Below are 24,103 nucleotides of genomic sequence, written 5' to 3'. Positions count from 1 at the left end.
AAATCACTGCACAGCATTTTTCTGACACTCTAAGGATTCTGCCAAGATTCTATGGTGCTGCAAGCCAATGATGAAGTCCTATGTAATTAGAAATCACAGCCAAATCCCTCTCATATTACTCTCTACCATTAATGCTTTTTACAACTTCATATAACATGTCTCATATGGCTTCCACACAATCTCCTCTTTTAAATACTAAATCATCGTCCCGATTTTCGATCTAATGCATACTCTGATTCTAAAATTAGCAAGTGAATTAACCCTTTTGATATGAACCCATCCAAGACCACCCCTGGTTTTATGATACAAACTCTCAGCTTTAAAATGACTTAAACTAAAATCTTCCACTAAAATTTCACATTAATTTATGTGCCAAATACCAACTTCATAATGACAAAGTTATTTTACTAAATTATTCATTATTTTTAAAATTAATTGAAACAAACTCGGTGTGTTTCAACAGAAATATGGTAACAAGAAGGTCAAATGTGTAGGACAAAAGGAAGTTATTATTATTATTGCTATTTTTAGTTTTTTTTTGTAATGTCACTAGTGAAGAAAAATACAGGGAAGTTCTTGCAGCACAATTAAAGAATATTAAATTTTTTATTAATTATTGATGAAAATACAGATGTACCTACAAAACAAAAAAAAAAAAAGAAAGAAAACTTGTTCTAATAGCTAGATTTTATGATAACCGTATTAACAAAAAAATATAGTTGACAAGCTTTTAATGCTTTTAAAAATTAATTGCTGTACTGCCCAAGGCATTACAATTCTAAAGTAAATTTCTTTGAAAGCATGGCATCCCATTTAAAAATCTGATAGGCCATGCAAGTGTTAGTGGTAGAGTTAAAAATCGGTGTTCAAAATCTCCTGAAGCAGAAAGAGCCATATCTCTTTACACATGGCTGTATACACCAGTCATTACATTTACATGCATTCTACACATGCTCCAAACTTCCAGCTTCCTTAGAGGAGCTGACTAGAATTATTTATTCATAATTATCAAACAGTCCAAAGACATTATCTGAATATTTAGAATTTCAGGAATTTACCCAGTCAGATGCAAAAAGAGTTTACATCATAGCCTATACTTGAAGGCTATCCCATCAGCAAGGGAGAGAAAGACTACTGAATCAATCAATGATCAGTACTTGTTTTATTCTTTACCTTCAGTTGGAGAAGATGGGATAATTTCAGTATCTGTAACATGAGGTTCACATATGCCAATTGTAAAAATGTACTTTGCATTTCTGACTCTTATTCTGCCAGCACCACCACTACCACCACAGAAGCCACTGCTGCTGCTACTGCCGCCGCCGCCACTGCCACCACCACCACCATAATCATCATCATCAGCAGCAGCAACAGTATTTAATATCCACTTTTCCATGCTTACATAGGCTAGAGTTTATTTGAGGCAGATCCTCTTCTTGTCATCAACTCTTACTTGTTTCCAAGTAAGGTAATATTTCCCCAGACACATTGTCATAGAATACTGGAAATGAATGAATGACATTACTTGTATGACAGCAACACTCATTTACAACCATTATGTGATGTTAAGACAAAGAGACACAAACACACACAAGTACATATATACAAGGGCCTTCTTTCAGTTTCAGTCTACCAAATCCACTTTGGTCAGCCTGGGGCTAGAGTAGAAGACACTGGCCCAAAGTTCCATGCAGCGGGACTGAACCCAGGACCATATGCTTGGGAAGCCATGCCTGTACAAATTTATAAATAAAATCAACTTAGAGTTTCAAGTAGAGAGTTTTAGAATTCAGAGGCCACAGGATGAATGGTATCCTTGTTAATTTTATGAAAAGAAAAAAGAGCTAATACAAAAATAACAGAGATATGTTGAAAGTTTACATCAATGATCCTTCAATTTACATTCCCTCAAGTGAAATATATTGTGGAATAAGAACTGAAAGTATTTTGAAGAATTTCAACTCGTGACATTGAACTTATGAGAAACTATGCAATTTAGTGTATAAATTATTTTATTTCATCTAATATGTTCACTAATTTACAATTATTAGCAATTTTAGATCTAGAAAAATGTGCCTCAAGGATAGCTATCTTCAAATATCTCACTGGCCATGAAATTTGCTAATATTATTGAAGAAAAAGACCCGAAAGAAATCAATAGAGAATGGTGAGAGTTAACTTTGCAAAAGAATGAAATATCAGAACTAAAGAAATACTGTATTGTAATTCTCAAGAAAAATGTAGAAACAACTTAGGTTTCCCATTTATATTGAAGATAATGACAAATTTAATATCATTTTTCACCTGCTTCATAAAGGCTGTTTTCTTTGGTATACAGTATATAAAGATTAGAAGAAGAAAAAAAAAACAAACATTACTGGCTATGTAGTGAAACACTAAATACTTTCTTATACAGAAAAAAAATATGACATGTACATAATGTAACTACCAGAAAAATTGTACAAAAAATTCAAAAAACTAAATATATACCAATGAAAAATAAAGAGAACAAGTTTTTAATATAGAATAAAGTTATTTATATGTTTTGATATTTAATTGGTAAAAATCCAAGAATTCTTGGTAAATTTTAGAAAATTATCCAGTAAAATTCATGAAAATTATCTGGCAACCACAGGCAACAGATCTCGAGTGTCAGTAGAATGATAAAACTTACTTCTTTCATACTGTAAAGTGGTTGGTTAAAATCACACCAAACTAATAATAATAATAATAATAATAATAATGCAAAAATAAAAGAAGACACAGACAATCACAAAAACTAGCAGTTTTCTGTTGCTGTATCTGAGTCACTTCATTCATTCAAAGTGGTTGGTTAAAATCACACCAAACTAATAATAATAATAAATAATATAATGCAAAAATAAAAGACACAAACAATCACAAAAACTGGCAGATTTCTGTTGCTGTATCTGAGAGACAGCAAAGGGCAAAAGCAAGTAAGTAAGGATTTGTCAGAACCGACCCATGCCAGCATGGAAAAGCAGACAAAAGAAATGAGTGTGATGATGGTAATGATGCTTATGAGTGTGTGTATGCACACACACATACACACAAACACTGTGCTTTTGTATGAGTATACATTAATATCATTATCATTATTATTATTATTATTATTATGCACTACAACCATTATACCCCAGTCTTATTTCCACATCCTCCTCTCCAAAATACCCCAACCACAGTTTGCTTAATTGATTGCTTGAGTGTTTGTTCTGCTTTCTTTGAAACCACTGAAGATGGGAAATCTGATTTTTTTTTTATCAATAATTACTAAACAAAATTTTTTTTTAAGCATTTAAAAAACTTTTGCTTTCTTTTATCAAATATTTTTAGTTATATGTTGTGTGAGCTATGGTTTATTTGACAAACAAGATCAGTTATGTGAAAAATGAAATGCAATACCAATAGGAGTTACAGACAAAAAATAAATGAAATCAGTTCCACACGCACACACACAAACGAAGAAAAACAAAATGCAATCGAAATGTGGGCTGTATGAAAAATGAAATCAGTTATATGAAACATGAAATGCAGTAGAATGTTGATAAACATGGATACATAGCAACACTATTTCTTTCAGATAGTGGCAATTATAGTATTAGTGATAACTAGTGAAAAAATATATTCAAATAGTGATCGTACAGAAAGAAAATTTCCCTTTTGTTTTTATATGTTAAAAGTTTGGATGATATTGGGTAAAAAATTTACCAGTCTTGTGCAATTATTATTATTATTATTATTATTATTATTGCGAGCTGGCAGAATTGTTAGCAAGCTGGGCATAAAGCTTAACTGCATTTCCTCCATCATTATGTTCTGAGTTCAAATTCCGCCAAGTTTGATTTTGCCTTTCATCCTTTAAGAGTTGATAAAATAAGTACCAGTTGAGTACTGGGGTCGATGTAATCAACTATCTCCCTCCCCCAAATTTCAGGCCTTCTGCCTGTTGTAGAAAGTATTATTCTTATTAAGGGATTGCAAGGAAGCAAAAATCATTAGTGTTGCAAAAAAAAATGCTTTACAGTATTTGCTTCAGTTCTTTATGTTCTGAGTTCAAATTCTACTGAAATTAACTTTGCTTTCATCACCCTGGGTTGATAGAATAAAGTATCAATCAATAATTGGGAAATTATTGATTAATCCCCTCTTCCCATATCTCTGGTCTTGTGCCTCTATCAGCAACAAAAATAGAAGACACTAGCCCAAGGTGCTGTGCAGTGGGAATGAACCTGAAAGCACATGGTTGCAAAGCAAGCTCCTTAACCACACAGCCATGCCTGCACTTATGTATGTATGCATGTATGCATGCATGCATGTATGCATGCACGTGTGTGTGTGTGAGTGTGTGTGTGTGAGTGTGTGTGTATGTGTGTACATGCAAGAATGTTAACATTCCACATGTTTGCCAGTCACTTGCTGAGTGAAACCAGTGATATGATGATCATATACTTTGGTGACATTACAGACAGTCATTACGCACTTTCAAAGATCAATGGAAAAAAAAAATTCCTGACTTGAAAATTGAAAAACAGATAAGGGTTGGCAATAGGAAGAACATTCAACTGTAAAATGCAGTCTCACAAAGTACTCATCCAACCCATGCTCATATGAGAAAATCCAAAATTAAAGGAACGAATATCTATCTATCTATCTTTCTCTTTAGACATATACAGACACACACACACACACTAATAAATATTTAACTATAGGCGCAGGAGTGGCTGTGTGGTAAGTAGCTTGCTTACCAACCACATGGTCCCGGGTTCATTCCCACTGTGTGGTACCTTGGGCAAGTGTCTTCTACTATAGCCTCGGGCCGACCAAAGCCTTGTGAGTGGATTTGGTAGACGGAAACTGAAAGAAGCCTGTTGTATATATGTCTATATATATGTATGTGTATGTATATGTTTGTGTCTGTGTTTGTCCCCCCCCCCCAACATCGCTTGACAACCGATGCTGGTGTGTTTACGTCCCTGTAACTTAGCGGTTTGGCAAAAGAGACCCATAGAATAAGTACTAGACTTCCAAAGAATAAGTCTTGGGGTCGATTTGCTCGACTAAAGGCGGTGCTCCAGCATGGCCGCAGTCAAATGACTGAAACAAGTAAAAGAGTAAAAGAGTACATGATGTAGACAGTGTTTGTAAATTATATAAGGCATTTAGAGGTACAAATCTAAGGTCTGACAAAAAAAAAGAGGGAAGGTCCTCTCATGGGTTATACTGTGTGTATGTGCATGTGTGCATGCATGTGTGTATGCATTAGGCCAATGTATATGTAAAAGAATGAATTTTGTTTATATACACAGGTAAAGAGTGCAGTACACACACGCGCGTCTCCAGACTCTATCATTCAAATCCTCACCTATATCAAGGTATTTAATTCTGTTTCTCTCCTCCCCACTCTCTCTCTCTCTCTCCATTTTGGTTTCTTTTTACACCATTTGTGTCCTCAAACAACTTGCTCCACACACAATCACAACTAATATTTATTACCTCTAGCTCTAAACACCACACTTGCCTTTCAATAGTACTAAGGTATTTTATATTTTAGCACAAAGTGGAAAAGAACAGCTATGGGGAGGGAGGGATGGAGGGTCAGGTGGGACAAGTTTATGATTAAAGCAAAAGAGAGAGAATAAAGGGGCGAATATGGGAACAGAATGCTAGTGTGTGTTTGTTACTGAAATGTTAAGTAAATAAACATTTGAGATTCATGGTGGGGTCAGGGTTTAAGAAGTTAAAAACAAGGAGTTGAGGTAGGGAGTACAGTGAGAGAGTGGAATAGGGATGATGTAGCCATTGCTGCTATTGTTGTTGTTGTTGCTGCTGTTACAGCAACTGGGTCAACTAGCTGACTGGAATTAAGGTGAAGTCATGGCCTTGTAGATCAAGAGTTCAAAACTCCAATGAAGAATATCAACTAATTAAGATACATAGTAGTGAAGGGTCTTTTTGTTTGTTTCTTTTGCTGATGTATTTTTCATTATCGGTAACACACACACACACGAGTATATATATATATATATATATATATATATATATATATATATATATATATATATATATATATATATATGTGTGTGTGTGTGTGTGTGTGTGTGACTGTCTATACACATTGTTGATACACAGGTATGCTGTTCTTGACTATCTTGGTGTCATTATTAAAATACCTCAGTTCTATTGGATCCTGCAAATAATTGTGTGTGTATGTATGTGTGTGTGTGCACGTACACATGTGTGTATGTGACTGAAATAAAGAAAAATGATTACATTTCAGTCAAGCAAAGAAAAGATGTGTGTGTGGGTGTGTGTGCATGCAAATATGTGCATGCATGGTGATGTTGACTTGCTATATTCTACTAAAGTGTTTTCAATACCATGTGTTATATGCAATTGCAGTTTATGTTTGGTGCAGATATGGTTGAATAGTTGAGATCATTTCCCAGTCATGAGGCACCTGGTTCAATTCTACAGTGTTCCATTAAGAACAAGTAACTTCTATACTAGCTTCATGCTTATTCAAGTGTGTGTGTGTGTGTGTGTGCATATGCATGCGTGCGTGTGCATGTCTGTGCACATACATATTGGTAGAGCCATTAAAACATCAGATGGAATGCCTAACAGTATCCATTCATGCTATCTGCACACTGAGGTTAACTTTGTGTGTATACATGCAAAATTCATTCATTTGTCTGAAGATTGTTTTGGAAAAATGTTCCTTAACAAATGCTCCCTAGAGTTATACAGAATAATCTTTAAATATTTAACTCTACTCTTGTCTACGTGAAAACCTACAACTTACAATATAGCAAGTTATAAATTTAATACATTTGTAATTACGCCATTTTATCAAGTTGTGCCCTTCCTTCATTTCATAAACCTCAGGATGTTCCATCGATTTTCTTCTTGAGAATACAATTTTATCATTCCCACCCCCACATATACTTTTTGTCTATAAGGTGGTACTCAGGCACTCAACTATGAGTCCACTGCATCTTTATAGCAGAAACAACTGCAAGCTAATGAAGTTCATAAGACAATCGTTTATTCCTTTGTCATCTCAATTTCTTATTACCGCTCTGCACTCAACTAACCCTTCATTCTGAAGCACAGGTATATTGAGTTCTGCACCAGGTTATTAGTATCACAGCACCTAAGTGAAATATTAAAATACACACACACACACACACACACACACACATAAATATATATATATAAAGAAGAGAGTAAGACAACCCAAAAACCCAGAAGAGAAAATGTTGCTGTCCCCTGATCACTTCCTTTTCTTAAAACAGACAATACCACCCGGGTTATTCCCTATGTTATAAAATGTATGAGAGAGCGAGAGAGAGAGAGAGAGAGAGAGAGGGGCGTGGCATGAGATGATGGGTGACTGGCAGGCTGGAAAAAGAAAGAAGAATGGAAGTGAAGAATCTGAAAGGAATACAGGAACATATTCAGAAATAGACAATCAGGACTTCCATTTCGGAAGAGAACAACACATTCCTGAGAAAGAGAACCAGCTTGACTTCTTATCGTTTTCTCTACCCCCATCATTTTCTCATCAGTTAGAACATTACGCTTTCTCTCTCTCTCTCTCTCTCTCTCTCTCCACAACTCATTCATTTCCTCTAATCCTAATACATCAATGTGTGTACATTATTTGTATGTAAACATACAGTTATACATATATATATATATATATATATATATATATATATATATATATATATATATGTATATATATATATATATATATATATATATATATATATATATATATTATATAAATGAGTACATAATAATGGTTTCTAACATTGGCAGAAGGCCACACATTTCAAGGGAGGTAACAGCTGATTAAACTGACCCCAGTACTTGGCTGGTAATTTGTTTTATCAACCACTCAAGCATGAATGTCAAAGTAAACCTCAGGAGAATTCGAAGTGCAAATGTAAAGGGATGTATAACTAAAAGAAAATAACTCAAGGCATTTTGTCCAGTGTTCTATAGATTTATCTTCACATTAACAAGTGTACAGTGACCGTATATGTATGTGAGCACTGAAGTCAAAAGCTTCTTAGTGTACATGAAATATATATGCTTCTTTATGTTAAGTTATGTATAAAAACAATTTAACATGAAACTGAACGATTACTCAATACTTTTCAGTGGAGAATAGAATACCTGTTTAATTAACCATTTAGCATTTAAACTGGCTATATCCAGCCAAAGTTTTCTATATGTTTTATGTTCAAACTGGCTGAATATGGCCTCTCACACTAACCCTACAATGACATTCTAAAAATTAACAGTTACATCACCAAATTCTTGAAGCTAGGACATAATGCATGGTTATTCAAATCAATATCAATAAATAAGCATTAAATTTGGCAGTGTAACCTGAATGTTAAAGGCTTAAGTTTTTACAAAGAAAAGGTTGACAGTGACTTCAAAGCTTGGTCAACACAATAACCACTAGGTACATGGCTTAAAGGTTATGGTGTTGACCTCTTGCTTAAGAAAAGCACCTAATTTCACATTATTTCAGTCTACTGAGCAGAAAGTTAGTACCAGCTTGGTGCTGAAGCAGCTCTTTTCCCTACAGCTAACAAATTGCACATCTTCAATGCTCCCTTGGATCAAGTGAGGTGGGGGCGAGTGTGTGTCTAACTCTCCTTGTGGTTACATAGGCATCTAAAACAATTAGCAAAAGCATGGTACAAGCTGCCAGGTCACACTCACTTGTGAGTGACAATTAAGCGTGTATGCATGAGTTGTGTATATATGCAGGTCTTTGCATGTACCACGTCCTCGCACTGTATTTTTCTTGTCATTTTTGTCCTCCTTTTTTTAAAAATTAATTATGTGTGTGTGTATGTACATACACAAACATTTGAATAAAGGGGAATTATTGCAAATATAGACAAATAGACATCTAGAAAGATAGATGATACATAGATGAACACATACTACAGGGTGTCCACAAAGTCTAGGTACATGGAGTAAATAAAATCATAACTTAAACAATTAAATATAAGAAATAATAATTTCTTAAAGTATGTGTTAACCCCCATGTACCCAGACTTTGTGGACACCCTGTAGTTTGTATGAATGTATCAATAAGAAGACTTATAGGCATGTATATGCTTTCTGGGAAGAGAGCACATGAAACAGGATGGGGGATGGGGTCAGAAAGAGAACAAGTACAGTTGCTTAACCAAAGGTGGTCTTGTCATGTTCATTACATCATTTTCTCAGCACCCCACCATTCATAATTCACTTCATCTTCCTTTCGTAAAATGGCAGGATGTAATTTGAGGGAGATCCAGCAGCTATGTCCAGCCATTTCAGTAAGCGTGTAGATATGTCCTCAAATGCGTAAATATGTTGTTGTGGGTTGTGGACATGTGAAAATTTAAGAGATTGGATGAGAAAATGAGTTTGTATGTAAATTGTAGAGACAAAATGCTTGCATTGACAGAGAAAGCTGTATGAGAGTGAGTTAAAACAATATGAGTGATGTATAAACGAATCAGTTGCCAGGAAAGTGGGTGATTGGGAGTGACAGGGGAGATTTAATGTGTATTGTAAATAAATATGAATGTATGAAAATGTAATTGTGTTTGATTTCTACAACAGTCTCTTTCTCTCTCCCCCACACACATACTCATAACACACATTAACATGATTCTGGCTTCTATCAAGCTAGAGATCTCTCGATTGAAATTAAAATGAAACACCAGCTATTAACCAATCTCCTCACCATAACAAAAAAAGAGAAAGAAATGAAAACAATACTACAAAGAAATATATATAATACATGTATAACATCATTTAATGTTCATCTTCCATAGTAGCATGGACTGGATGGTTTAACAGGATCTGACAAACCGAGCTCCAATGCCTATATATACTATTTATTAAAGCCCCCCCCACCCAAATTGGCACTTTTTCTGTACATCTCTTTAACTGAACGGCTAAGTTGTGAGGACATAAACAAACCAACACCAGTTGTCAAGCAGGATGTGAGAGAAACGCAACATAAATGCACACACACACACATATATATATACACACACACACACACAACAGGCTTCTTTTAGTTTCCATCTACCAAATCCATTGACATGGCTTTGATTGGCTCAGGGCTAAAGTAGATGACACTTGCCTAAGATGTCATGTAGTGGGACTGAATCCATGATGACATGGTTGGGAAGCAAGATTCTTAACCACACAGCCTCCCTACACCTAGGCTTTATTTTTAATTTTAATTCACAACTTAAAAATATTAATATATAAATAGAATTTCCTGAAGGGAGAGAAAATTGTAATACAAGATATATTTTTGTTAATATAATATATGATAAATCATTGATGTTTTCTCAGCATAACCTTCTAGAACTCCTGGTTTTAATGTTACAGTAAAACGATAATAGTGAACAACGAATGGCATAGAATCTTGAGTTCTGATACTCTGGTTTTTGTCTCCATTTCACTGTTTCTGAGAAAGATTTCTGTCTTCAGCTTTGGAACACTATCATCACTTGCACAGTATCTTTATTTAAATATATTCATGTGTACATAATGTGTGTATGTGTTTGTGTGTGTGTGAGAGTATGTATGTAATGTGAGTGAATGTGTGTTTATGTGAGGGTCTGTCTGCATGTATGTGTATATATGTGTATGTGTGTATATATATATATATATATATATATACACATACACACACACATATATATATATATATATACAAACATACAGTCTGTCTCACATTTCTTTGTGGGAGGAGGGGGACTTGTTTCAACAACAAAACATTAGTCTCTTCATCTCTCCTTCGCCAACATACATTTCTTATTTATATTTGCTATCTGAATCACGTTGACTCCAGGCCATCATTAACTTTCCAGTTCCAGTGACTATCTTCATAAAATGTCACACAATCGCTATCAAAGTGAAGCTTTCAGAGTCTGAGTACATTTGCAGTATTTACTTTCACATCACTTGGTTCTTTAGTTCAAATCCCAATGGAGTCAACTCCTCTCTCAACAGACAGACGTTGAAAAATAAATACTAGTCATTGATATACGCTGGGATATGGGACACAGTATATGTTGCAAGATAGCATATGTGCACAGCCTGGCTCAGTATGAAGGTCATGGCTGGAACAACTAAAATTACCGACCAAGATTGAGCAAACCTACTATCAAAGGTGTTCCAGCTGTGATCATCGTCTCTTTCGTTCCGCTGCTGCATATAGCAAGCGAAATAAATCTCCCTCAAATCTCAAATAATTCCTTACCAACTTGAAAACAAAAGGAGGAGGAGAAGAAGAAGAAGAATCTTTGCATGGTCAGTTTTGGAAAGCCACTGAGGATGTATGTGGAACCAAGACAAACAGCTTGAGAAAATATGGATATGAGGAGGAGGTGTCAGCAAAATGCAGAGTGTGTGGAATTCGGGATGAGACAATGGCACACATAGTTGCAGAATGTCCCGATTTGGCTCAGAGAGAATATAAGAAGTAGAGACATGACTAAGTTGTGAAAGTTTTGCACTGGAAGCTTTGTCAGAAATGAAGGCTTGAAGCTGAAAGTACTTGGTGTAATCATCAGGTAAAAAGAGTGTTTGAGTCGCAGAAATGCAAGATTTTATGGGATTTTCCAATTCAAATTGATAAGAAGATAGAAAATAATAAACCAGATATAACAATAATAGACAAGGAAAAGCAAAGTTGTTTACTAATTGGTCCCTCATGCCCATTTGATTCCAGGATTGTAAAGAAAGATGAAAATTTTTTTAAATATAATCCCTTAAAATTTGAAATTGTGAGAATTTGGAATATGAAAACTGTAAAACTTGTGTCAATAATTGGTGCATGACGGACTGTGAGTAATGATATTGACAGATGGTTGAAGGTGATTGAAATGGAATGTCCTGTAGAGCTTCTGTAGAATGTTGGCCTCTGAGGCACATGAAAGATTATCAGAAGGGTTTTGAGTACTTGATAGGTAGTAATCAGCTACCCACATAAACCCTACTGGTAATAAGACCAAACCTGAGTCAAATCAAACAACAATAACAATGACAACAACAAATAGAATAAAATAAATTTTAAAAAAACATGGTTCTGGAAATTCTAGGACCATATTCCCAGACTAGTCCTTGTAATCTACAAAACTTTGAGATTTTGTAGATGACATTCTACAAAAACTTAAGTGAGACCTATATAGTAAATTGCTCCCACATTTGAGAGTGCTGCTGCTGCAGTATCCCAGACAGCACTCAGAACAGCCATTTAACCAAGTGGCATCAAATCACTCACAGACACATTCTAGTCCTTGGCTCACAAGAATACTGTCACGTTTTCTCTCTCTCTTCTCTCCTTCAGCAACTTTAATGGCTTCTGATCCCCAGAGATGCCAGGTCTGGTCTCACCTCTACTCAGGTATTCCTGACCTTCTCATCTCTTTTTCTCTCATCACCCATACTGTTTCAAGACTACAAGCTCAGTACTAGTTACTACACCTAGTTTTTTACTCCTTTGAATATCATCACTCTAGATTTTCCTCCCTACTCTTGCCTTTCCTACAGGGGTTAACTTACAATACTTCATGAACAACATAAAGAGCGTCAATCTCACCAGTCTACAAGGGCCCATGAAGACCATGTTCATACTATCCTTGCCTCAAAACCCAGTAAGTAATAAAGTATGTCTGAATAAAAGATGGGAGAGCCATATTTGGAATGTTTTTAACCATTTATAAGTCTATGAAATCTGCACTGTCTCAGAATTAAACAACAACAAAAAATAACCATCACCCACTACCAGTCAACAAAATAACTCTGACATGGTCATTCAATCTCATAGAAATAACATCCAAATCTCCTTCAAATCACACTACTAAAAAAAAAAATTGGTGGGGAGGGCACATTTGAAATGTAGTCATAGATATACTGTCTGAATTAAAAAAAAATTTTTTTTTAAATCAACGCGACTAGAATATCTTTGATCAAAGGTGTGTTCAATCAAGGTTGACCTGGCGGGTGCTAAACAACGTCACGCACGCACACAATTATAGCACAAAAAATCAAATCCACATACATGTTGAAGTGCGTGTCTAGAAAATACTACAACCTTTCTTTCCTTTTTCATTCTTTTTTAGGTGATGGTGGTGGTGGAAAGCTAACCACCAAAATTCTAATTACATACTTGTGTAACTTCAATCAGTGAAAACATTACAAAGCAATTGTTCATATTTTAATTTTTACACTTTAAATATTTCGTTTATAATTAGTCATCCATTTAATTATATTTTATACCTGTATACATTTATATATTCATTTATTACAGGCTGCATTTTTTTTTATATATAAAAATAATTATTATGATATCATTAATTTAGGATGATGCTCAGTAAAAATTATATTTGAAATTTATGCACCAAAGTGAGAAAACAGAACAAGGGAAGGGGAGAAACTTGGAGAATGGTAGACGATATTTTTATATGAATACCTAGATATAATTACACATTATATGAGTGTCTATGTACATGTACAAACATGTAGGTAATGTGTGTGTATGAGTGTATACATACATACACATATATAGAGAAAGAAAGAGGGGAAGAGAGAGATAGATGTAGATACATCTGACTGTACACATCTGAAGATGAAAATGCATATCTGTGCCTATGAAACTTTGAATAATGTAGAACTCAATCAACCTGTTACAATACCAACTATGTGTTGAGTACTACTTCCGTCTATTCACCTACCTGTGTGTGTGTGTGTATCTGTTTGTCTGTCTGTCTGTATGTAAGTTTGTGTGTATCTTTTATCTCTTACATTTCTTTTGCTTCAGTCTTCAGACATGCTGGCACCACCTTGAAGGGTTTAACCAAACAAATCAACCCTAGTACTTATTTTTAAGCCTGGTGCTAATTCTATTGGCCACTTTTTGCCAAACCAAAGGATATAAACAAACCAGCACCAGCTGTGAAGTAATTTGGGGGACAAATCCAAACACAAAGACACATATATATGATGGGCTTCATTCAATTTCCACTAATCAATTCAATTCACGAAACATTGGTCAACCTGAGGGTATTTCTGGAAGACACTTGCCCAAAGTGCAGCACAGTGGGACTGAACCCAAGACCACATGGTTGGGAAGCAAACTTCTTACCACACAGCCTATATATATGTATATATATTAGTGTGGGGTAAGAACTAAGTTACCTCCCATACAATGTCCACTTTGCATTTCTGTCTTGCAAGTAAAATAAAACAAGTATTAGACAAAGTACTGAAACCAAAATAATCAATATAGTCTCCAGCATGACCAGAGCACAATGACTAGAGCCATGAGGTATACCAATGAAAGATACAAGAGACATGCATCAGCAAAGAAAACTGATAAATTGCTGCTTTCAAACAATACACTTTGGTGTATTTGTTCTGCCCGAGTAACATAGGTGCTCCTCAATCATTCTTACTATCATAAATGAGTAAACCAGAGATTGTCTCATTGGAAGCCTACAAATCTTAATGCTGTTGTTCTAAAAAGGCAAGATAAAATAAATATAATAAAAACATGGTCTTTACGTAATGTTGGGTCATGCATTGAAACAGTCCCCTCGCTTTTTATTTATCTTTTTCCTTGTAGGAGAAATGATCTTTTTTGCTTTTTTTTGTGATATTTTGTGGAGTTGGTTTCAAGCTGCTGTATTTATTCTGGTTCTTGTTTGGTCCTAGATTAGTTCCTCATTAAACAGATCTATGTTCAAAGTGTCCTAATCATATGAGCATGTGTATGTATATGTATGTGTATGTGTGTGCATGTCTATATATATGTATATGTATGCTTATATATATTTATGTATGAATATATATATATTCACACATGTATACATGTTTATATATATATAAACATATACACATACACAAATGTGTATGTGTGTATGTATGGATGTGTATTCTGTCTGTATGTAAATATACATATACACATGTTCATGCATACATATACTCATATATACACATCTGTGTGTATATGTGTGTGTGTGTGTATATATATATATATATATATATATATATATATATATACATACACACATAACGTGTGTGTATATGTATGTATGTGTCTTTGTATGTAATGTATACTTACATGGTGTGCTGTTATGTATGCCATAACTTAATGATTAAAACTGAAACGTGGAAAGCAAGTCCACTACATCATATGACTAACTGTTGCAATAATGGTATTAACACAGGGTGATTTGAGATCGGAGACAGCATTAACAAGCACATTCATCAACAACAACAGCATCAACAAAATAAATCCTACATAGAGAGGCGGGTGGAGTCAGAGGGTTCCATTTACTGTGACATAAACAGGGGCGGCATTGACAATGATAAAGGCCATTTTCAGTTTGTTGTAGTCATCTGGAGAAACCTTCGTACTGAAGTAACAAAAGAAGCAGACGCACACACACGCATACATTTGTATTCAGTTAGGCACACACACGTCAATGTATATGCGCAAATATGTGTGTACATACATGTACGCACACACAGATGTGTCTGTGTGATGTGTGCATGTATGTGTGTATATGTGTATACACACACACACAAAACTTTCAACCTTATTTAACCTGCCCACCCATGTTTTTCCATAACCCAATGTTTCGGGGAGACTAAATGTTCTATAGGAAGTAATTACCCCCATCTCTTCTAATTAACAAATAAAACAAAAAAACAGCCAACAAGGAAGATCTATGTAGTTGCTTTACTGTCTGGAAATAGCAGCTATGTGCCCCTACATATCACATTCCACTGTGTAAGGACGGGGAGGGATAGTTTAGACAAAGTCTACTAAAAGCACTGTCAGACAAAAGGTATCAGATGGTTAGGACTGGAAGAATTTTGATCCTAAGTTTTCTCAATCATGGCTGACTTAGGTTTAAATAACATAAACAACAAAGTTTTAAAAATTTTTCAGCAACCCATTCTTAATGTAGTCATCTGATTTGTTAAAGATGTCACCTAAATCTTTCTTACATTATGTCCTACTGTCCTAAAAACAGGAAGACACGTCACATTATGTAATCCTAGATATACTGTTGTCTAAAAAAAAAAAAAGAAAGAAATATCAGATATTTATGACTGGAAGAGTATGCTCATAGGTCAGTTTTGCTGAGGTAAAATTGGGAACTCAATAATGACTGACTAATTTTAATGTACATATCTATTTGTTGCTCATTCATTTAAAACTTGTTTTTCCATGCTCACAGAATAAGCAAACTTGCTGCCTGACAACAAATTTGCAGCTACTGCAGATGAAGCCACTGCAATAGCAATCTACTTCAGTGAATGTACTTTTTACCAAAATATGGTTGATCAAAGAAGTTTTGCCTGTTTCATGAGAATCATGAAGGAAAACTACTTCTCTTTGGTTACATTTTACCAATTATTTTATCTTTGTATACACTTCTTTGCATTGCTTTATCTCGAATAGTAATTCGTTTCGGTGGACATATTGCTGCAATTGCTGAATACCATAGGTAGCTGCCTAAAGAATATCTCAAGTGTTGCTGCTGGATTTGCACTGGAGTTAGCAGTTCACACTGTTTAAGATCCTTGCTAGCCATTGACCGCACAATATTTTTAGTGAGGATCAAGTGCTTGGTTGTATATGACAGATGTGTAGTTTTGATGATCCCTATGATTGATATAGTATGTCTTCTGTCATGCTATATTGGTGATTATGCTAAAGTTGCCGAGGATTGACTGGTAAACAGGCACTGAAAATGATAGCAAAGGGGCTTTGAGAATGCAAAACTGCAGCCTTTACCAAGGTACTGATCCAGTCAGATAAGATATCATTTCCAAGAGGTTTCTTATCTGGCAAGCTTAGCAGTTTGGTGCACAGACATATCAAGCAACTATTTTGAGGTACTGGAATGAGATTGGATCATGGCTATTGTACTGGAGCTGTCTGAGATTTAAATAGGTTATAAAAATTCCTAATTTAAAACTAATATCTTTAAACATTAATATGTAGTTTCAAATACCATTGAAGTTAGAAAAATAATTCATTCTTCCATTGTTTCCATTTAAATTTGCATATATTTATATTAAATCATGTTTGATTTAAAGTAATCTGCCAGTACAGATAACAATACTGAGAGACAATATCTCACACAAAATATATAGACAGTATATCCAGAATGCTATCATTATTCAAATTCCTCATTTAAAAAAGATCATATCTTCAAAAAATTAGTACACAGTTTCAATACCATGGAAGATAGAAAATAATTTATTCTTTCATTGTTTCACATTTACATCTGTTTATACTTCTAAAATATTCAGGTATTATACTCAATGAATCAAACTGTTAATTTTTATAACATTTGAAATATTCTCAAACATTATACTGTCTCTCCATCTCACAACTCAGTGTATATCATAAGATGAATGAGAAAATGTGAGTGTGAGCAAGAGATAGATTAAAAGACTGAAAGAGAAAGAAAAACAATTTGACATAATAAACTGACATTGCTATATTGCACACTAACACTCCTACTCAATTACTACTCCATTACAACTTTCAACCCCTCTACATTTGAGTTCTTGATTCATCCCTGTTTAAAGAGATCTCCGACCTGCAGGGGAAGGGTTTTAGTTGCATCTAAGATGTCCCTGTGAAATTTAGTAATAATCATTGGGAAATGGTAACACTGTTTCAGTAGAGACAAACATCACCAATTATGTGCACACGCATACACATGATATTTTATATATACATTTATATAATAAATATATTTAATACACACACACATGTGCATGTATGTGAATACATGTATGTGTGAGTGTGATGTAACAGTTTTGTTTACACCAAGATCAGCCCTCATTGAACCAAAGATTTCAAACCATAACCAAATCCACACACACACAAGGCATAATGTATATTATCAAACATGTCCTTTTTCCATATAGTTAGTATGGCTTAAAGATCTAGCTGCTATTTTTAACAGGTAGGGCAACTAGAAAGTGACTCTCGATGACTTGTGGAATTTATTACTACTATTTTATTCCAGGTCAACCTCGATTGAACAAACCTAAACTCTAAGGCATTCTAACCATGATCATCTCATCAGTTTAGAGTTATGTAAAATGAATATATCTAATGTTTTCTGTCCTAATGCAGGGTTCTATTGGCTGCTCTTTCTAGCATATAGAGTGACCACATTAAGGTTCCTTCATTGGCTTGAGGTGTTTATTGTTGTAATTGTTTAGCCTAGGACAACTCTGACAGAGCAGACTTGTGACCGAAGACAGTCTCATCATTACTATATTATCTGGTGTGTCTTTCGATAGTATAAAGTGGTGTTGTCGTTTTTGTTTAACGCCAGGTCCACCCAATCGCACAGACCTGTGATTAATGGCAATCCAGCCGTGATTATCACATCTCTTAAGGACGACTGCATTATCGGATGTTTTCCGGGGGTTTTTTTTCGTGTCTTAAGACGTTTTGATGTAGTGCACTCTGAAGTTAGTGCTACTGCTGTTTAGTCCTGGTTCAAGCCATGATGCAGACCTACGATCTAAGGCGAACCCCGACGTTGTGTTTATTGTATATAATCTGTAATGGATGTAGTTGTAGTGTGGTGTCGAGGTAAAAAATACAATGCAGTGCGGCCTCCGAGTCTAGTGTTGTTGTTGTGGTGGAGGTGGTAGTGGGAATAATGTAGTGTTGCTGTTGGAGTGTCAGTAGTAGCAGCAGCTTCTTGGCTTCACATCTTAAGTCTTCTTTGACCAAAATCAGTTTTGTGGCTGCTCTTACTACTACAACTACAACTACTACTACTACTGCTAGCATGACGATGACAACAACTACAATGATCAACACTACTACTGTTGTGGTTGTTGTCATAATGGTTTTAGGCGGATACCCATAGAATAAGGGTTGGAACAAAATGGTCGAACTGTCTCCCCTATAAATTATGATCATGTCAAGGGACAACCTTTGTTTTAATTTTGAATTTCGTCGAAGAACGGCAAAAAAAAATCTTCAGGAAATTATAATGTAAATAATATAAATTCACGAATTAATAAATAACAATAGCAATTAATATCTTAACTTTTCACGGGGGTTAACAGAAATCCAGTTGAACAATTAGAATATATAGAAATAAATAAACACAGAAATGGGTTGTCATAGGATTGTATGTATAGAATTATAAAATAAAAAACAAAACATGATTAGAAAATAACAAGGATGAACCAATATCTATTTAATAGTAACAATATTAATATTATTATTCGTATAGTCTTCATTTAAAATTGAGATGTAAGAAAACAAACAAGATCGATCATCTTCCCCGATTTACTTTGAGTGGATGTGATGTAGTGTCGTTCATTCTTTTGCCGAGAAAGAACATCAACGGAGGTAAATGAATGTAAAAATAGCTCGAGGCGGGAGTTGCCGGGAGCTTACAAACTTAGTCGGCTGCAGTTGTTTGATTAAATAAAAGGTAAATAAAGAAACACTACATCAAACGAACGAACAACAAACAAATAAATAAACGGCAAGTAAATGTGGATGAATGGATGTTAATGTTTTCACCTCCTTCCACATCCACCTCCAGTAGCTGAATAAGGATTATCTCACAAGATAAATATATGTAAAGGTACACACACACACACACACACACAGAGAAACTGACAGATCTACAGATGACGGGTGACCACTTTATAAGTTATTGGCAACTGAGAGTTGATCCTCCACTTTGTGACCAAACTATTTACAATCACGAATATATATATGTATATATATACACACACATACATATATAGTCATATACGTAGACACAAATACATATACACAACAGACACGCACCACATACATAGGTATAAACATATACACATGCATTTTAATAAATTATGTTAATGACAAAGTGTCATAAATAAATATTAGATTAATCCTACCTTACAGGCGTGATGAAGAAGAGAAGCGCCAGGTGAAAGAAGACAATGGTCCAGTGAGGCGCTTCTCAAACGACTGGTTAGACTAGATAAAGACTAGGGTTATTGAGAACAGCGATGTTTTATTAGCTGCCACTTATGGAGTCGGCAGAAGTTGTGGAAGAACATGGTAAGGGAGCGCATATGGAAACAGTGTGGTAACAGACGATTCAATTTACTTTGATATTTATTCGCTTAAAAAGGAATTTGAATAAAAAATTTCACTAAGATAGTAAACCAAACATGAACCTCATTAGATATTATTCACCGAAATGTGATGTTAATTCGTTGATAATTTTATATCGGTTTTTCTTTGAATTAATTTGTCCTACGAAATAATGTTTTCTCCCCGACTAAGTGCGTGAGCCATCTGGTTTGACTTTAGCTGTTGTTTGTGCATAATTAACCTAGAAACACACGAATTGGAAATATGTATTTTTAATGTATTAAAATATGAAATAAATAATCTAATTATCGAAAGCAGCTATTTCTGCTAGCTGTGAATAAAAAGCAATACAGTTGCTATTTAAATGAATTCGTCTCAGAAAAAAAAAGTGTTGTAGCTAAGAGGTGGGGAGGGAGGAAAACCAGCCGGAAGTTTACTGTTTTTAAAACGGAAGTAGCAATCACGTGATACAAACATTAGCCAAAATGGCAGACACGGATTCGGGCCAAGTCGAAGAGGTAAAGTAATTTTCAGCTTTAAGCATTGAATGTATGGTATAAATTTTTACCTACCTCAGTCTATTATATCGGCCGTATTGTCATCTATGTAATGAAATATCCAGAGAAGCGTTACAGCATGATGTGGTTACGCAAAGCAACACTGTAGAAAAACTCATATTTTATGCTAACCTCACCTAAGAAGTGAAATGCACAGCTGTTGTTCTGTCTAATGACAAACACTAAAATAATGTATTTCTTGCGGTTATATTTGTGGTTATGCCGCTCATATTTATAAGTTTGTATGATATCATTTTCTTTGTTCTGCACGTCTTCTTGCTATCGATTGTCTTTTTAGTCTGAATGAATTATTATTAATAGACGTAAAATACATCGATTAAAGTAGGAGGACGCGTTTCATGATCCGCCCATTTAACTTTTCAATCGACTTTAATAAATTACTTTATATTTATATATATATATATGTATATAATATTGTGTGTGTTTATATTAGATATATGTGTGTGTAGAAAACTTATAGTAGGAAGCTCTTAAAATGAGTATTTCAGCTTGTTTTATTAATTTGTATTACGTTCCACTATTTACTTCAATGGAAGACTTGGGAAAATTACGCAGGGACACGGGTACGATTTACTTCACTATTTTTTGTTTGCATTAAAATCAAACCTTTATTATACGCCGGCATGTGGATTTTGTTTATTCTTGTTTCTGTTATTATAAATACCCCGGATAGGTAATGAACTCGGGTTTTTATTGTTGTTATTACTAGTGGGGCGGTCAGCTGGCAGAATCATTAGCACGTCGAGCAAAATGCTTAGCGGCATTTTATCCGTGTTTACTTTCTGATTTCAAATGCCGCCGAGGTTGACTTTGCCTTTCATCCTTTCAGGGACGATAAAATAAGTAGCAGTCGAGCACTGGAGTCGGTAATATCGACTTACTCCTACCCCTAAAATTGCTGGTCTTGTGCCAGAATTTGAAACCATTATTTATAGATGGCGGAGACTTGCAGAATGGTGGACATCCGTTCTATTTTCAGTGAAACGCTGTATTGAGTTTGTGTAAAAATCTCGTCCAAATCACTAAGCCTAAATTAATATACTAGATTGATTATACCTTCCTCTAACAAATAAAATAAAAACAAACCATTATTACACTTAAAGGATAGTTGTCAACGTCAACGTGACGCGATTTGAACTCAGAACTTAAGCTGTTGTCCTTTACGTCGTGAGTTGATATCCTGTTGAGGTCGACTTTGCCTCTCGTCCGTCTGGTGTTGATCAAATAAGTACCAGTCAAGTACTACCTTCCCCAAAATTTCAGATCTTGTGTCTGTATTAGAAACAAACATTAGGACAGTGGGTTGGCAGAATGTTTAAATATTGGGAAAAAAAATATGTATTTATTCTGGCTCTTTACGTTCGAAGTTCAAATTCCTCTGAAGTCAACTTTGCTTTTTACTTCCACTCCAGGTTGATGAAGTAAGGCATCAATCAAGTATTTAGGATTCCTATAAAATGACTACACACGCCCTCACCCAACTCCAAAGAAATAGTTGTTTGCCTTGTGCTTAAACAAGAAGCAATTTTTAAAGGGTGGTGAATTAGCAAAATCATTATAGCCTCGGACACAATGCCTTAAAGTATTTGTTCCACTTCTAGTTCTTAGTTAAAATCCCATGAAAGCCAATTTTGCCTTCTTTATCCATTTGGTGTTGATAAAATACAGTATCAGTCATGTAATAGGGTCAATGTCATTAATGAGTCCCCTCTCCAAAATTTCTGGTATTGTACCTAAGAAGCATTATTATTATTAAGACATGAGCTGACAGAATTGTTAGCACATCAGAAACAATGCACAGTGCTTTCTTCTAGTTCTTTACCTTTTGAGTTCAAATACTGTCAAGATCAACTTCGCTTTTCGTCCTTTTAGGGTCAATAGAATATAGTACCGATCAAGTGCTGGGATTAATATAATCAGTTAATCCCTTCCTGCTAAAATTGCTAGCCTTGTGCCAAAATTTGATACATTATTATTAAGTGATGGATTGGCTGAGTCATTAGTGTCAGACAGTCTCATGTGGTATTTGTCATGGGTCTTTATGCTCTGAGTCCAAATCTCAACTAGATCAGCTTTGCTTTAATTCTTTCAGGGTCAATAAAATAAAGTATTAATCAAGTTCTGGGATCAATTTGATTTACCCACATCTAAATTCAATAGTAAAAGTATTAGTGGTCAATTGGGTTCAGGTGAATTGACTGTAATGCTTACTTAAAAAATGCAGAGTTCTGTTCCAGTATCGAAAATGATTGTCATAAGGATAATTTTTTTTTTTTTTGTCATTAATTGTGATTCTTAAGGTCATAACTAAGATGCTGGACTAAATGCATTGCTTATAATTTACTTACATCATTCTCCAGTTTGAATTCCATTTAATTCCATAAAATATTGAGGCCAATAGCTCAAGTGCAAGTAACATTATTACAGTACCTCTCACAGTACTGAGTAGTGTTCTTGCTACAAGCACAAATATCCTTGGACACATTAAAAAAGTGGCCACTTGACTGATGTGTTAAATATTTTCTCAGTCACTTTCATTGCTATTATAAAGGTTTCTCTACCATCAGGCTATATACCACTTCTGTTCTGTCCCATTTGTTGTATCCATTCTATATCTCACCAACTTCTATGTTTCATTCACCCCAACCTTATATCAGATCATGTACAAAACCCAACTGCAACTGTCTAGAATTTCATCCCCTGAACTGAACATCAGCCACCTTGATCTCACCTGTCTGGAAGTGATGCCTGTGCAAGTCATGAGCATCACCTCTCATTTGACTAATTAACAAAGAAATCAACTGTGTCTGTACCATCCTTGTTTGTATCTTTTTGAAAGGAGTTATTGCATTTAGGCTACTGTTACTTTAGGAAGGTATTATAAAATCTGTCCAATTCTCCACTATATGTGGCCTTTGTGCCAGAAATTGACATATAAAGTTTTTTTCTGTTTTAATCTTGTGACTTTATATTTTATTTATTTTTTGTAAAGAAATGTTTGTTCCATATTTTCTGTTCAGTTTTCATGTTATGTGTTTATTTCATTAATTATTATTTTTTCTCCTGTATTATTATGCCTTTTTATTATGTACCAGTCAATGTCACAGTTATATGTATGTATGTACCTCCCCACTTTAATGTCAGCAGTACCAATGCATGTGTCTTCAAACAAATTTTGAAATAGAATTTCTTTACTGGACTAAATAACTCATTGCATTTAGTATTTTATTTTTTCATATGTCCTAAAGAAAACATGCTAAACCAATGGAATAAGAATACCAGTGGTCGAACCCATCAGCCATACCATCATACC

At 34.7% G+C, this 24,103-nt stretch overlaps 1 protein-coding gene and 1 long non-coding RNA gene across 8 annotated transcripts in view; one reads left to right on the top strand and one right to left on the bottom strand.

Moving 5' to 3' along the window:
* The window catches only part of LOC128249796 (uncharacterized), a 176,303-nt gene extending 156,155 nt beyond the window's left edge, over positions 1–20,148 (bottom strand). Inside the window, exon 1 of the long non-coding RNA XR_016244862.1 lies at positions 20,011–20,148. This is a non-coding gene — a long non-coding RNA (uncharacterized LOC128249796). The remainder of the gene's footprint in view (positions 1–20,010) is intronic.
* Positions 20,149–20,687: 539 nt separating this feature from the next.
* Positions 20,688–24,103, top strand: part of LOC106883153 (vacuolar protein sorting-associated protein 41 homolog) — a 171,355-nt gene continuing 167,939 nt past the window's right edge. For all 7 annotated transcript variants that reach the window (XR_016244991.1, XR_016244990.1, XR_016244989.1 and 4 more), the window contains exon 1: positions 20,688–20,730. Coding sequence is in view for 3 of the 7 variants with exons in the window: in XM_014934065.3 (XP_014789551.1) it covers positions 20,698–20,730 (33 nt within the window). In the remaining 4 variants the exon portion in view is untranslated. The remainder of the gene's footprint in view (positions 20,731–24,103) is intronic.

This window comes from Octopus bimaculoides, chromosome 18, assembly GCF_046866305.1.
Source record: "Octopus bimaculoides isolate indiv1 chromosome 18, ASM4686630v1, whole genome shotgun sequence".
NCBI lineage: Eukaryota > Metazoa > Mollusca > Cephalopoda > Octopoda > Octopodidae > Octopus > Octopus bimaculoides.
The sequence above is the reverse complement of the archived record's forward strand: the minus strand, read 5'-3'. Positions and strand labels throughout refer to the sequence as shown.